Consider the following 14,429-nt stretch of genomic DNA (forward strand, 5'->3'; position numbering starts at 1 on the left):
GATCCCTCCAAGACCATTAGGCCTTCGTAGTCCTTCAAAAAAGTCCTTAGTTACTTGGTCATAAGGTTTCCTACCCGGTAGGGTCGTCCAGCTTTCTCTTCTTCTTGAGGTCCCAAGGCATACTGTACACTCTTAGGAAAGAAAAGGTGCTATCTAGAACCTAAACACATTTTTAAAGCTGTCCCCATAGAGAACCCTTTTGGGTTCCATGAAGAACCCTTTCCAAAAGGATTCTACCTGTAACCAAAATAATAAATTTTCCTATGGGGACAGCCGAATAACCTTTTTTCTAAAAGTGTATGATTGATCCAAGGCATCTTCACCTATCAGGGCTACACAGCTCAGGATCCCGTTCAGTAGCCAGACGTTGTCGAACGTTGAGCCGACGTGATTCCTTTCATTCGACATGTCAGAGAGGCATATTTGCTCAACATAGCATTTTTCTATCTGAATGTTTTGAAACGTTCGGTCCTGCTGAACGCACCCCAGGCTCTCCGCAGGTTGTTGCTTGTCCTGGGAACTTACTTCCTCAGTGAATGTTACTGGTCAGCTGGAGAATGCACACACACCAGGGGCCTCATTTATAAAACCTTTGTATATGCATTTGCTAAGGATTAGGTGGAAATCATGCATATAAATAGACACTGCTCAATTGCTTAAAAATATGTCCTCTTCGCCCATCTTCAGTTCATCTGCACTGATTGAAAAAGACTTGACAGGTGAAAACAAAATGGTGGAATCTCATCATTAGTTTGGCTTTCAGCTGATCAATTTTTTGTTTTTCAAAATCAGAAGAGGACTTTTCAGGCAATAGCGGAGGTGTCACGTTCTGACCTTAGTTCCTTTGTTATGTCTTTGTTTTAGTATGGTCAGGGCGTGAGTTGGGTGGGTTGTCTATGTTCGTTTTTCTATAATTTGGGATTTCTGTGTTCGGCCTAGTATGGTTCTCAATCAGAGGCAGCTATCAATCGTTGTCCCTGATTGAGAATCATACTTTGGTAGCCTGGTTTCACTTTTGAGTTGTGGGTGTTTGTCTTCCGTGTCAGTGCTTGTTGCCACACGGGACTGTTTCGTTTATTCACATTTATTGTTTTGTTCCAGTGTTCCGTTTTGTTTGATGAAACATTATGGACACTTACCACGCTGCGCATTGGTCCTCCGATCCTTCTCGCTACTCCTCCTCAGGAGAGGAGGACGAGATCCATTACAGGAGGTGCATAAAGATGGCGGCCCTCATGCACTTACAAGTTCCTCGTTCTGCTAAGTTCACCGTACTGTACATTGCTCTCTGTTATATATATTTTTTGTATGGTATTTAACACAGCATACATGACTCAAATTTCAGCTTCAACACCCCAAAATGGAAAAAACTCTGATTATTACACGCTGTAGTTTTAACAACTCCGTGGATATAGTGCCAAATGTCAAATCTGAGTTCTGCCATCTTTATGCACGTTCACCATTGAGAAAGAGCTTTGTCTCAGTGGTACCACCAACACTAGAAATAAATGATGTGCAACCAACAGTAAACTATATAACACTGATGAATATATACACTCAGTGGCCAGTTTATTAGGTACACCCTCCCGTTCATTAAACTGGTTCGCTCCTACAGACATTGAGTCACGTGACCGTGGCTTGCTATATAAAGCAGGCACGCCGGTTCCAGTACCTCAGAAACGTCCGGCCTCCTGGGCTCTTCACACACGACAGTGTCTAGGTTGTTTTTTTTTTACAGAGAATGATGCGGTAAACAAAAAGCACCCAGTCAGCGGCAGTCCTGTGGGCCACAACTGCTTGTTGATGAGAGAGGTGGAAGGGAGAATGGCAAGAATCGTGCAAGCTAACAGGCGGGCCACGAACAGGCAAATACTGTAACCTTGCAGGACAACAGTGGTGGGCAGAACAGCATCTCGGAACGCACAACTCGCCGGTCCTTGTCTCGGATGGGCTATTGCAGCAGATGACCACACCGGATTCCACTCATATCAGCTAAAAACACAAAGAAGTGGCTCCTGCGGGCACATGATCACCAACCCTGCACAACTGAGGAGTGGAAAATAGCGTGGGGAATGTTTACTTGGCACACGTTAGGTCCCTTGATACCAATTGAGCAACGTTTGAACACCACACCTTGAAGAATTCAGGCTGTTTTGAAGGCAAAGGGTTACTAGATGTACCTAATAAACTGGCCACTGTATGTATATTTCATGATCTGAGTGAGTATGTTAAAATAGAACACACACCGTGTATCCCAAGCCGTTACAATGTAACCAATGAACAGGTCAGATACACTCAGCTTTTTAATTTCTATGGCCATGCCTTTATGTATTACGTTTGCGCTATCATACACTAATTCTCTTTTTTGAAAGCATCCTTCAAAGAGAAATACTCATCAAGCAGGTGAGAGGACATGTTTATCTTCCTACAACAAATACATTCAAACTCAGTTGGATAGATTGATCCGGTCGGCCCATCACGTTCGGTAATAGGGAAGGCGATTCATGGAGCAAGCATTTGCATCTGTTGATTAGCAGGTGCTAAAAGCACGAGGAACAGAGTGGGATAGGTGCGAGCGTGTGTGTGTGTGTGTGTGTGTGTGTGTGTGTGTGTGTGCGCGTGTGTCGATCCAGTACGTTGAGAGTAAATAAAGAGCAGTTCAAGCCGAGCTTCAGAAACCTTCACAGTATGACATGTTTATTGTTATCATGATTGATCTCTGTTGGATCTTTAACATCTGGGAGATAAAAGGGATGGCATCCCCAGAAATGACCTTTCGGGAACTTACATTAAAATTGCACTTTAATTGCACTCTAAAACAGCAATGTTTGTTTATATAAAAACAACATCGTTATGATGAAACTTTCGCGGAGGATGTCGATCGAAAGAAAGTGAAAAAATTGAAAAAAATGAACAAATCTCTGAATAAATTAAAAAGATATGTTGTACCTTCTTTACAAAGAGAGGACTGACTGAACAATTCAAATCCCTTTTCGCCCGTCTGTTTCATTTTCAAAGAACGAAAACAAATGACAAAATACATAGAAAAATCTTTATCAAATTCCCTCAATCTCCAAACCCAAAACATCAGCTAACCTGTGACTCTGGACAACAGGGTCTTAATTAACAAAAATAAAAGTACACATTTTCTTGGCTAAAATTCTCATCACCACACAATACAGAAGACTCCCAGCTAACACACAACCACCACACGACGTTGTCTCAACGTCGCCGTGTTTGCTGTCCCTTCAGGTCTGTAAACTGTGTGACACCGCAGAACAGATGTGTGTTTTATGATAGGGTGAGAGAGGTGGCTGTGGTGGTGCTAGTGGTGACATCACTATAGACATCATTCTCCAAAATGGCGGTAATATAATATTTATAGCGACGCTGGTGCATAACTCAGCGTTACGGTCAGCAGTGGTACCGATCCCATGAGCCTCTCCTGCTAAAGTCAGGAAGTTCTTTGAGAAAGGAAATTCCTCTACCTAATCACCATCTTCAGACAAAGCGGAAGGTAGGTATGATGCCTTTAGAGACACTGATCTAAGGCCAGTTATGTATTTTACCCCATAATGGTGAAGTAGGATTGGAGTTGGAGACTGATCCTAGATCTGTGCCTAAGGGGAAGCTACTACCTGGAGCCCAGACATAAAGGTTATGACGTGGCATCGACCAGCACTTTAAGGTTATTGTATGGACTACGCATTAAGCAATAACGCTGTTACATTGTAGTGCAATATAATACAGAAGCATTTGACCATGTAGACATGTAAATGTCTGTTCTAACATGGATGGGAAACAATGACTGACGGATGGAAGGGCGTTTTACTTTGTAAGCATGCAAACAATACCCAGAACACACTGCGAAACACCAAATGCTCCCCTCCTTCTAGCACTCGTGTGTCCGCTCCAATAGGTGTCTGACACATTGCCAGACTGGAACATTCTACTTAGTAAAACAGAACAGCACTAAAAGTGTATGTTTGTCTAATTTGGGGGAAGTGTTATTTTGAGAGATCAGCAAAGTCAAAAGGAAAACTCAGTATGTTGAGTCCTGGTCTTCAGCCACTGTATGTGGCTGGGCTACTGCACTTTCAGCTGACGATGGGGGAGAGGGGGGCATCATAGTAGCAATGTGATACAGCAGGGATAGGATCAACTAGGATTCCCCCTGCAGAATAAATGGCACATGGTACAGACCAAGATCAACCAATAACACCAGAGAAAATCTGACAACAACATAGTCAAATCAACACACAAACAACCTGGGAGTATAAGTCCTTCCACCTTCTGTCCACCTTGTCACACACATGAATAGAAAAATAAGCTTGGCAATACAATTCAATGATTGATATATATATATATATGTGTAAAAAATCATAAAGCAAAAAAACAATACTTTCTCATTCGCTAAGTCTTTTTTACAAACTGTTTACAAAAGAAACAGATTTGAACTACTGTATGAGGCGGAAAAAGCAACATGGAAACATGAGAAACATCTGAGGAAGGGTGTTGTAATCTTCTGTTTGGGTAGCAGGTTGACGCTTATTTTCACGAGTCTTATCCTAGAGGCAGAACTGAGCGATTTCCCCTTAGACCAGCTGGAAAGTCAAAGTTGGCTATGTTGGAAAAATCCATGAAAATTAAAATTAGATTTTTGGTCGTACTTCAAGGATAGGATTAGGCATTAGGGTTAGTAGTGTGGTTAAGGTTAGTGTTAATGTTATGACTTTATGGCTGAGCCAGCTAGTGACCACTCTGCAGAGCTACCTCCAGAACAACATTCATGACGAAAAACGCGTTTGGGCTCCTGGGGATGTAGTGTTCGTGTGACTGGAAAAGTTTCCTCAAGAGTGGTTCAGATCATCACAACAACTAAAATCTTTGAAATGGTCATAGTTTGGTGTTAAACTTTTCTTTCTCTTTCTGTGGGTGAATATGTGTGTTATCCCCCTCAGGCAGAGAGATGAGTAGGGAGAGTTAGTTCATAGTGCTGATGACATGTTCATCACCCTGGCAACTCCTTTACAGTACACTCACTAGCCATTTAGGTTATGTCGGAAAGATTACCCAGAGTGCATATAGAGCCGTTTGTAGGCTTTTCCCAGGTTTATTCTCTCGCTCTTTTCCCCTCCGGAACTTGAGCTAAACTCTGCCCTTTGCTCTATCTAATGAACCGTTTGATGTGATTGTGTTTGCACTTGATTCTAGCCATGTTTAGGATAAAATAAGTGAAGTTGGAGGAATACATTTACGAGCATGATGTTAAATGGTCCCTTGGATTATGGTGGTGTTGTTTCTGTTCAAGCCAAGAGGCTCGTATTTGGTTCTGTTCAGTTCTCACTGCTGCAGTCATATCTGTGCTCTCTGTGCTGGTTCAAGGAACATGAGTTTTTCCTAGCCACCTGCACTGCTTGCTGTTTGGGGTTTTAGACTGGGTTTCTGTACAGCACTTTGTGACATCAGCTGATGTAAGAAGGGCTTTATAAATACATTTTATTGATGAGTTAAGCTCTTCCTAAAGTAGGTAGAGAAAGAGCAAAGAACTATAGTGGTTAGGACTGGAAAATTCTGGAAACGATCCCAAAATTACCAGGTTTTTCATAAATCCCAATTGGATCTTCCAAGTTTCTGGAATTTTCCATCCTTAATAGTGATTACAAGAAGCCTTCTCGTTTGAGCTGAGATCTAAGAAACAGCATGGTTTTGTGATAGGAAAAGCAGAAATAATATCTAGGTAAGACAACCAAGGGGTTTTGTTTTCAAACCCTCTAGCTGAAGAAGGACAAGTGGCCCGTCCTTGTGTCCTACTCAAAAGGACTTAAGGTTCAAAGGCTATTTCCACAAGGCAGGATATACTACCGTACCGCAAAGCCAAACTATTCTCCTGCTCTTGATAGTAGTAGTCTAGTATTTCCTAAGACATATGGTTGTCTGACTGACATCGACCATTCAACTGACACTTTTCTAATAAAAAATATAAGTGCCAAAACAAAACGTGGTTTAATCTCAAGATATCAGGGAATCTGATCAATGAAGGCAAGAAAATGAAAAACCCTACTTGGAATATTCTCAATGCAGAAATCAATAATACAGTAGGGTTGATTTTTTAAAATGTTATTTCAATAAGCATTACCATGAATTATAATAGGATAACATATTGAAAACTTAATGAAGAGTATAAACAGTAACGTATGACGAAGGGAAAAAAAATCATATTTTTTACGATTTTATTTTTTTAAATGTATAAACACTGTACATAAATTACTTTCTCTAAGAGGCTAATATTGATGTACGGATAAGTTTGGAATTTTTCATCTTAATAAAAAAATCCATAAAGATACTGTCTCACATTGTTTTTCAAAAGATTGGTTGGATATGAGTCTTTCATTTCATTTAATTGATTAACTTCCTCCATACATACACACACACAAATTGTCTCCATTGTACACACACACACACACACACACACACACACACACACACACACACACACACACACACACACACACACACACACACACACACACACACACACAACACACACACACACACACACACACACACACACACACACAACCTCCCGATTCCCAAAACGTCCCACTTTGATCTAGTATTGGTAAAGAAGTCACTTGGTGGGAGCCGTTTTGTCCCTTTTAGAAAGAAAAGCAGGAGAACAAGCAAGTGGATTCAACAAGTGACTGTTTTGACTGTCTTGATGCCACCATGGTCCTGCAGCGAACAACAACAACTACCTTTTTCAGTACACAAAGGTCAATCAAAGGTCAGTCGTCAGGATGTAGAATCAGATTATAGACGTTGTCCTTTGTAAGAAACCAGAAGGCTTTTTTTCTATGAGTCCAGACGTGTTGTAGTGGTATGCGTATGTAAACACATTTTTTCTTCCCTTTTAAAATAATTTTCCCGAAAGCAAATAGCAGGAAGTCGATTTAAAAAACAAAAACTTTTTTTCCCTTTCACAAAACTGAGAGTTCTGACTTCTTTTCCCTCTCTTTTTAAGAGAGTCCACAGTCCATTCAACGCTGTATAGCACGGGACAAACATCTGCGTCAGTTGGAGCCGTCCCACAGTGGTAGTATTAGGTTTAGTTCAGTTTGAAATATTTCTACATTTTACTGTGTTTGTTTCAGCTAGGCGGCGCTAAACACAGCACTAGCTTGGACCCTCCCCCTTTTTAGAGAAAAGGGGGGAGGCGAGGGAGGTTGGGGGGCAGGATTTGGAGGGGGTAGTCTCTTTGGCGGCCAGTGCCGAGGATTCTGTCTGTTACCTCTTCCCTATTTCGCTCTGCCTGAGGAACTGGATGTTGTTAGCGGAGTCTGCTAGCTCGGGGTACTGCTCTATGGAGAGGACGTAGTACCCATCGTAGCCCAGCACCTTCCCTCCGCTCAGCAGCTGCCTCTTCTCCCCCTCCGTCCACAGCCTCACTCCCTCCTCCCCCTCCCTCACCCGTTGTTGCTCCCTGGACCAAGCACTCGACAACGCCTTCTGCCTGGCCTGCTCCAGAACACGCGCCTTCTCCTCGTCCAGAGTCATGCCGTAGCGCACGTGGAGCGCTAGAGCGCCGTACTGCAGCTCCACGTCGGCGAAGCGCCGAGTTCTGCCGTTCACCACGGTGGTGGACTGGGACACAGTCACGTTGACTCCGTTCTCCAGGGACTTCCTCCCGCTTGTCAGCCTCAGCGCTCCCAGGTCGCTCTCCGGGAGGCTGGTCTTGATGAAGTAGTGTGTGTCGCGTCCCTCCACCGTGAAGTGTAGGTCCTCGAGGTAGAACGCATTGTTGAGGACGGCGGCGACCTTGATGCAGTCCTCGTTGGCGATATTCAGAGTGTTGGTGACCACACGGCCCTGCGTCACTGCCAACATGACACCCTTACCGATCAGCGACTTGGCGGTGGCGAACCACAGCCAGGGTTTCTCCCGGTTGGAGTGCCGGCGGCTCAGCTGGATCTCCGGCATCCTCTCAAAGGACAGGAAAGCCTTGGCTTGCCGGGTCACTTCCTGTTGCACCCCCGAGATGGACTGATGTAAGGAAAGAGGGAGGAGTCAGAGAAGGGGGAGAAGAGAGAAACGTCTAAGTTACACAGATATCAAATCAGAACTCTCTCTCCTTAACGGACACTTCTATGGGGTTGTTCAGTTTGTAAAGCCTGTTGTGTTTCTTTACCCACTGGGCAGACTGTGGTTAAATCCACGTTGTTTCCATGTCATTTCAATGAAATTATGTTGAATCAACGTAGAATAGATGTTGAATTGACGTCTGTGCCCAGTGGGTGGCTATTCCCCTAGTACTGTGTTATCTCAATGAAAACAAAATGATTCTCCAAAAAGCAAGGGACAATATGAAACCAAATCCCAGACTGACATGGTGAAGAAGTGCTCCAGCTTCAGTCATTCAAAGGTTCCCTTTCTTCTAGAAATGTCCAATTTATATGGAGACAAAACAACGGAATATTGTTTAAGCAAGAAAAAGGATCACAGGGAGAACTTTGTTATGAGAAAAACCCCAATTGCAACGACAACAAAAAAGTAGTTTTTCCAGATCCAAGCTTAGTTTTTTAAAAAGAAATATGGGATTGTTGGGTTTGTGAGGAGCAACAGCATAGCATGTTCATTTCACACAGAGAGAAGAGGAAGAAGCGACAGTCATGGCAACGTAGTTAAACCAATAAGGTCTCATTTGCACTTCAAATACGTATAATGACTTTATTTAATAAAGACAAACCAGAGGATGATTCAGCTGCGGTATAATTGGTGTGTCTGTGTGTGTGTCTGTGTGTGTGTATGTGTGTGTGTATGTGTGTGTGTCTGTGTGTGTGTCTGTGTGTGTGTATGTGTGTGCGTCTGTGTGTGCGCCTGTGTGTGCGTCTGTGTGTGCGCCTGTGTGTGCGCCTGTGTGTGCGTCTGTGTGTGTGTGTCTGTGTGTGTGTCTGTGACTTCTTTGTACTTTGTAGCCATGGGTGAACTGTGGACCTCCCTGAATGTTGTTTGTCTCTTCTTCACTGGCAGTGCATCTTAACAAGCTAAATCAACACGGTGGGATGGTTGGTCTTCCAGCTGTGCTGTGAGATTGTGGTCGTAGGTTCAGTTTCTCAGTACAACCACAGTACGGAAATGAGAGTGGAGATAACAAGCTGAGGTTAATAAATCCCAGAGAGAGGTGGAGGGATATGACAGTAGAGATAGGGTAAATAAACTAGACTAGAGGGAGGAAGGTGGAGGCATACGTCATACCGGGATGGTGTAATAAACCAGAATGAGGCGGAGGGATATGACAGTGGAGATGGAGTTGTAAATTAACCCCAGAGAGAGGCAGATAGTATGATACCGGCGATATAGAGTAAGTAATCGGAAGGGATGGATAGGGGAGGATGGATGGGTGGAGGGAGGGAGGGAGGTAGGAAGGCGGAGGGATACTACATACCGGCAGGTCGTCCCAGAGCTGGCTCTTCTTCATCTCCAGGGACGGCTGTGTGAGGTCAAACTTGGGGATGGGGAACCCGGGGATGGCATTGTGAAGGTGGAACCCAAACGTCACCAGCCAGATATTGACATCTGTACCCATGGAAAAGTGAATTACATTGTTACCATGAGAGAATAGGCCACTGAGGGATATTATGTCCCTGATCTCTCTTTTGACGTACATATCAAGACTGTTTCAAGGACAGCTTTTTTCCATCTACGTAACATTCCAAAAATGTGAAACTTTCTGTCCAAAAATGATGCAGAAACATTAATCCATGCTTTTGTCACTTCTAGGTTAGACTACTGCAATGCTCTACTTTCCGGCTACCCGGATAAAGAACTAAATAAACTTCAGTTAGTGCTAAATACGGCTGCAAGAATCCTGACTAAAACAATTTTTTAAAATCACATTACTCCAGTGCTAGCCTCCCTGCACTGGCTTCCTGTTAAGGCAAGGGCTGATTTCAAGGTTTTACTGCTAACCTAAAAAGCAGTACATGGGCTTGCTCCTACCTATCGCTCTGATTTGGTCCTGCCGTACATACCTACATGTACGCTACGGTCACAAGACACAGGCCTCCTAATTGTCCCTAGAATTTCTAAGCAAACAGCTGGAGGCAGGGCTTTCTCCTATAGAGCTCCATTTTTATGGAATGGTCTGCCTACCCATGTGAGAGACGCAAACTCGGTCTCAACCTTTAAGTCTTTACTGAAGACTCATCTCTTCAGTGGGTCATATGATTGAGTGTAGTCTGGCCCAGGAGTGTGAAGGTGAACGGAAAGGCTCTGGAGCAACGAAACGCCCTTGCTGTCTCTGCCTGGCCAGTTCCCCTCTTTCCACTGGGATTCTCTGCCTCTAACCCCATTACAGGGGCCGAGTCACTGGCTTACTGGTGCTCTTTCATGCAGTCCCTAGGAGGGGTGTGTCACTTGAGTGGGTTGAGTCACTGATGTGATCTTCCTGTCTGGGTTGGCGCCCCCCCTTGGTTTGTGCCGTGGTGGAGATCTTTTTGGGCTATACTCGGCCTTGTTGGTGGTTGAAGATATCCCTCTAGTGGTGTGGGGGCTGTGCATTGGCAATGTGGGTGGGGTTATATCCTTCCTGATTGGGACTGTCCGGGTGTATCTTCGGATGGGGCCACAGTGTCTCTTGACCCCTCCTGTCTCAGCCTCCAGTATTTATGCTGCAGTAGTTTATGTGTCGGGGGGCTAGGGTCAGTTTGTTATATCTAGAGTACTTCTCCTGTCTTATCCGGTGTCCTGTGTGAATTTAAGTATGCTCTCTCTAATTCTCTCTTTCTTTCTCTCTCTCGGAGGACCTGAGCCCTAGGACCATGCCTCAGGACTTCCGGGCATGATGACTCCTTGCTGTCTCCAGTCCACCTGGACGTGCTGCTGCTCCAGTTTCAACTGTTCTGCCTGCGGCTATGGAATCCTGACCTGTTCACCGGAAGTGCTACCTGTCCAAGACCTGCTGTTTTCAACTCTAGAGACAGCAGGAGTGGTAGAGATACTTTTAATGATTGGCTATGAAAAGCCAACTGACATTTACCCCTGAGGTGCTGACTTGCTACACCCTCGACAACTACTGTGATTATTATTATTTGACCATGCTGGTCATTTATGAACATTTGAACATCTTGGCCATGTTCTGTTATAATCTCCACCCGGCACAGCGAGAAGAGGACTGGCCACCCCTCATAGCCTGGTTCCTCGCTAGGTTTCTTCCTAGGTTTTGGCCTTTCTAGGGAGTTTTTCCTAGCCAACGTGCTTCAACACCTGCATTGCTTGCTGTTTGGGGTTTCAGGCTGGGTTTCTGTACAGCACTTTGAGATATCAGCTGATGTACGAAGGGCTATATAAATATATTTGATTTGATGTCCCAATGTTTCAGGTTAGGATAGGACAAACTGGAATGTCCCGAGGGGAAAATAGTCATTTCGAGTCATACCTTTCATGTTTAGCCAGAACTATAATCATGTGGAAAGGGTAACTGCTGAAAACAATAGCAATATCATGGTGATGCATAGCAATGAGGTGATATGCCACCGCCAGACAATTATTAAAGTTCACAGCCATAAAATATTCATACTAATAGTCTATTCACAATAGACTGTTTATCTATGGTCATCATGCAATGACAACATGTCCCTATTGTATTGCCATAACAGGCCTTACCGTTCTACATGGCAAGATGCCAGACAAATATAATGAGACCATGGTTCTGTGCATTGGTTTGTATCTGCTTGGCTAAGTTATAGGGAGTAAATCAGAGTGCATTATAGGTCGCATCACAGTCCCTTATCTGTGATGTACTCCATTTGTGACATACTCGTTCTTCTATAAACCATCTAGAAGGTTTATGTCTTACATAAGCTATAAGCAGTCAACTAGAGTGAATTCACCGTCTCCCACCTGTGACGTACTCCTTGACCTCGTGAACTTTGCTGACAGGGTTGTTGTTCCGGAACATGTACAGGTTGAACGGCGCCGGGTCTTTCCCGACTCTCGTCCACGTCCCGATGTCTGGGGTGGTCCAGCGCCCCGCCGGGATGTCATAGTCCCGGTCCCCGAAATGCAGCAGCCGTGTCAAGGGATCGTAGAGACCCCCGTGGAAGCCGATCACCAGAACAAAGTCAGGGTTGGAGTCAAAGTAGACCTCGCCGTAGGCTGTGTACTGCACCTGGAAAAGAATCATGAAACACATTGAATAACGATCACCTCGCTGGATATGTAGATTTACATACTTTTAGATTTAGACTAGCTTTTATTCGATTTAATCCAACTAACACCACATAGAGGATCGGGGACTGTACATGAGGCCTTTCCAACTGGTCTGAAACCTTACCTGCTTCAGAAGAAGCCCATTACTACTGAACACTGCTAGAGGGGTTCCGGTGTTGTCACAGGCGATATAGAACTCCTCTCCGCTACTGATCTCCATGGCGAAGAGGTGTCCCTGCAGGTCGTAGTAGAGAGATGTGATCTCTGAGCTGCTGTGGTTGTAGACGTGAGTGATCCTGGTCGGGTAGTTCAGGTCAGCATAGAAGAACTGCAGGTGCTGGCCTAGGCTGGTTCTGGAGGCCACACGGCGGCCCAACCCGTCATAGCGGTACTGGATGGTCCAACTGTTGAGAGAGAGAGAGAGAGAGAGAGAGAGAGAGAGAGAGAGAGATTTTACAATTAGGAAACATTACAGAGTATTAATAGCAGTGAAGGATGAATTATTTGAAGCAATTTAGACATTTAAAACATACAAGAATTATCAGCAAACAGCACAATACAAATTAACTCCAAGTTGGGTGTATGTTTACAGTGGGGTATGGATGGTACAGTCCGGTACGGTCACCAATCGTCCAACTAACCTGTTGCCTTTGCTGTAGACGCGTTCCAGAAGGCCCTTGGAGTTGTACTCAAAGATCTCAGCTCCTCTCTGTCTCAGGAACCCGTCATCGTCCAACCGGTACTGGACGTCCCCAAGCCGCGTAATGCGGTCTCGGAGGTCGTAGCGTAGCGGGGTGAGCCGGGCGCTGTTACCCGGGTTGAGCAGGTGGAGGTTGCCGTTCAGGTCGTAGTTGTAGCGCCACATCATCTTCTCGTTGAGGTAGACCGTCTGGAGCTGACCGTCCACGTCGTACTCGTAACCATACTTGGTTGTGTTGGCGAACGGTCCGATCTTGATCTCGCGTTTGGTTACCCGGCCCATGTTGTCATACTGGATGGTGATCCAGTACATGAGGGATCTGAAGATCTCGTACTGGATCTCCTTGATCCGCCCGTGGACGTCGAAGTGCTTGGTGTAAGTCATGACGGCCGTGGAGATGATCTGGTTGATGTCGTAGTAGATCACGCCGAACTTTCCGAATTGTTCCACCTTCAAATCAAATCAAACTTTATTTAATTAAAGAGCATTTAAATCACAAACACACTTTTAGTAAAATAATTAAATGTGTGAGAGAAAAAAAGCGAATAAAGATATAAATAAAATTATGTCTACATACATTTTTGGACTTTTAAATGAACTAAATATAGACATTGATTCTTGAGCAATGTAACTTATGAATGTCTTACTCCATCAGAAAGCTTTTAAAAGGTTTTAGCTGGGCCTCCTAAGTGGCGCAGTGGCCTAAGACACTGCATCACAGTGCTAGCTGTGTCACTAGAGATTCTGGGTTTGAGCCCAGGCTCTGTCGCAGCCGGCCATGACCGGGAGACCCATGGGGTTGCCCAGTGTCGTCCGGGTTAGGAGAGGGTTTGGCCGGCAGGGATGTCCTTGTCCAATCGCGCACTTGCGACTCCTGTGGCGGGCCGGGCGCAGTGCACGCTGACACGGTTGCCAGGTGCATGGTGTTTTTTCCGACACATTGGTGCGGCTGGCTTCCGGGTTAGGTGGACATTGTGTCAAGAAGCAGCGCGGTTTGGTTAGGTTGTGTTTCGGAGGATGAACGGGCGAGTCCCGAGTCCGTACGGGAGTTGCAGTGATGAGACAAGACTGTAACTACTAATTGGATACCACAACATTGGGGAGAGAAAGGGATAATAAAATACATTTAAAAAAAGAAAAGGTTTTAGACGAGATTGAAGAACCTCACCTTCCCGGAGATGTCGTCAAACTGGTAGAGGTCGATGGGCAGCGGCGTCTCGTTGATGACAGCCTGCATGCTGGTGACCCGGAAGCTGTTGTCGTAGGTATAATCAAACCGTGCGTTCACCATGCCGTCCTCACTGAACCGGAAGATCTGCCGGTCCACCAACGGTCCAATCTGCCGGTACCGGATGGAACAGATGAACCCTTCGCTCTGGAGGTTCACCGTCTTCAGCACACCGGCTGTCTCGTCGTAGGTGAAGCTAACCCTCGTAGAATCATACAAGATCTCCGCCATTTTGTTCTGTCGTCGGTACTTGTAGAGAATTCTACGACCTGTTGATGTAGAAGTGGGCGG

The 14,429-nt window shown here is 44.9% G+C and overlaps 1 protein-coding gene across 1 annotated transcript in view; it reads right to left on the reverse strand.

Annotated features, from left to right (window-relative positions):
* Positions 1-2,670: 2,670 nt before the first annotated feature.
* The window catches only part of LOC118395557 (teneurin-3-like), a 797,463-nt gene continuing 785,704 nt past the window's right edge, over positions 2,671-14,429 (reverse strand). Inside the window, 6 exon segments of the mRNA XM_052464676.1 lie at positions 2,671-8,043; positions 9,446-9,576; positions 11,902-12,169; positions 12,335-12,614; positions 12,852-13,360; positions 14,079-14,407. Of these exon segments, the coding sequence (XP_052320636.1) occupies positions 7,288-8,043; positions 9,446-9,576; positions 11,902-12,169; positions 12,335-12,614; positions 12,852-13,360; positions 14,079-14,407 (2,273 nt within the window). The 3' untranslated portion in view covers positions 2,671-7,287.

Source organism: Oncorhynchus keta, chromosome 16, assembly GCF_023373465.1.
Source record: "Oncorhynchus keta strain PuntledgeMale-10-30-2019 chromosome 16, Oket_V2, whole genome shotgun sequence".
In the NCBI taxonomy this organism is placed as follows: Eukaryota; Metazoa; Chordata; class Actinopteri; order Salmoniformes; family Salmonidae; genus Oncorhynchus; species Oncorhynchus keta.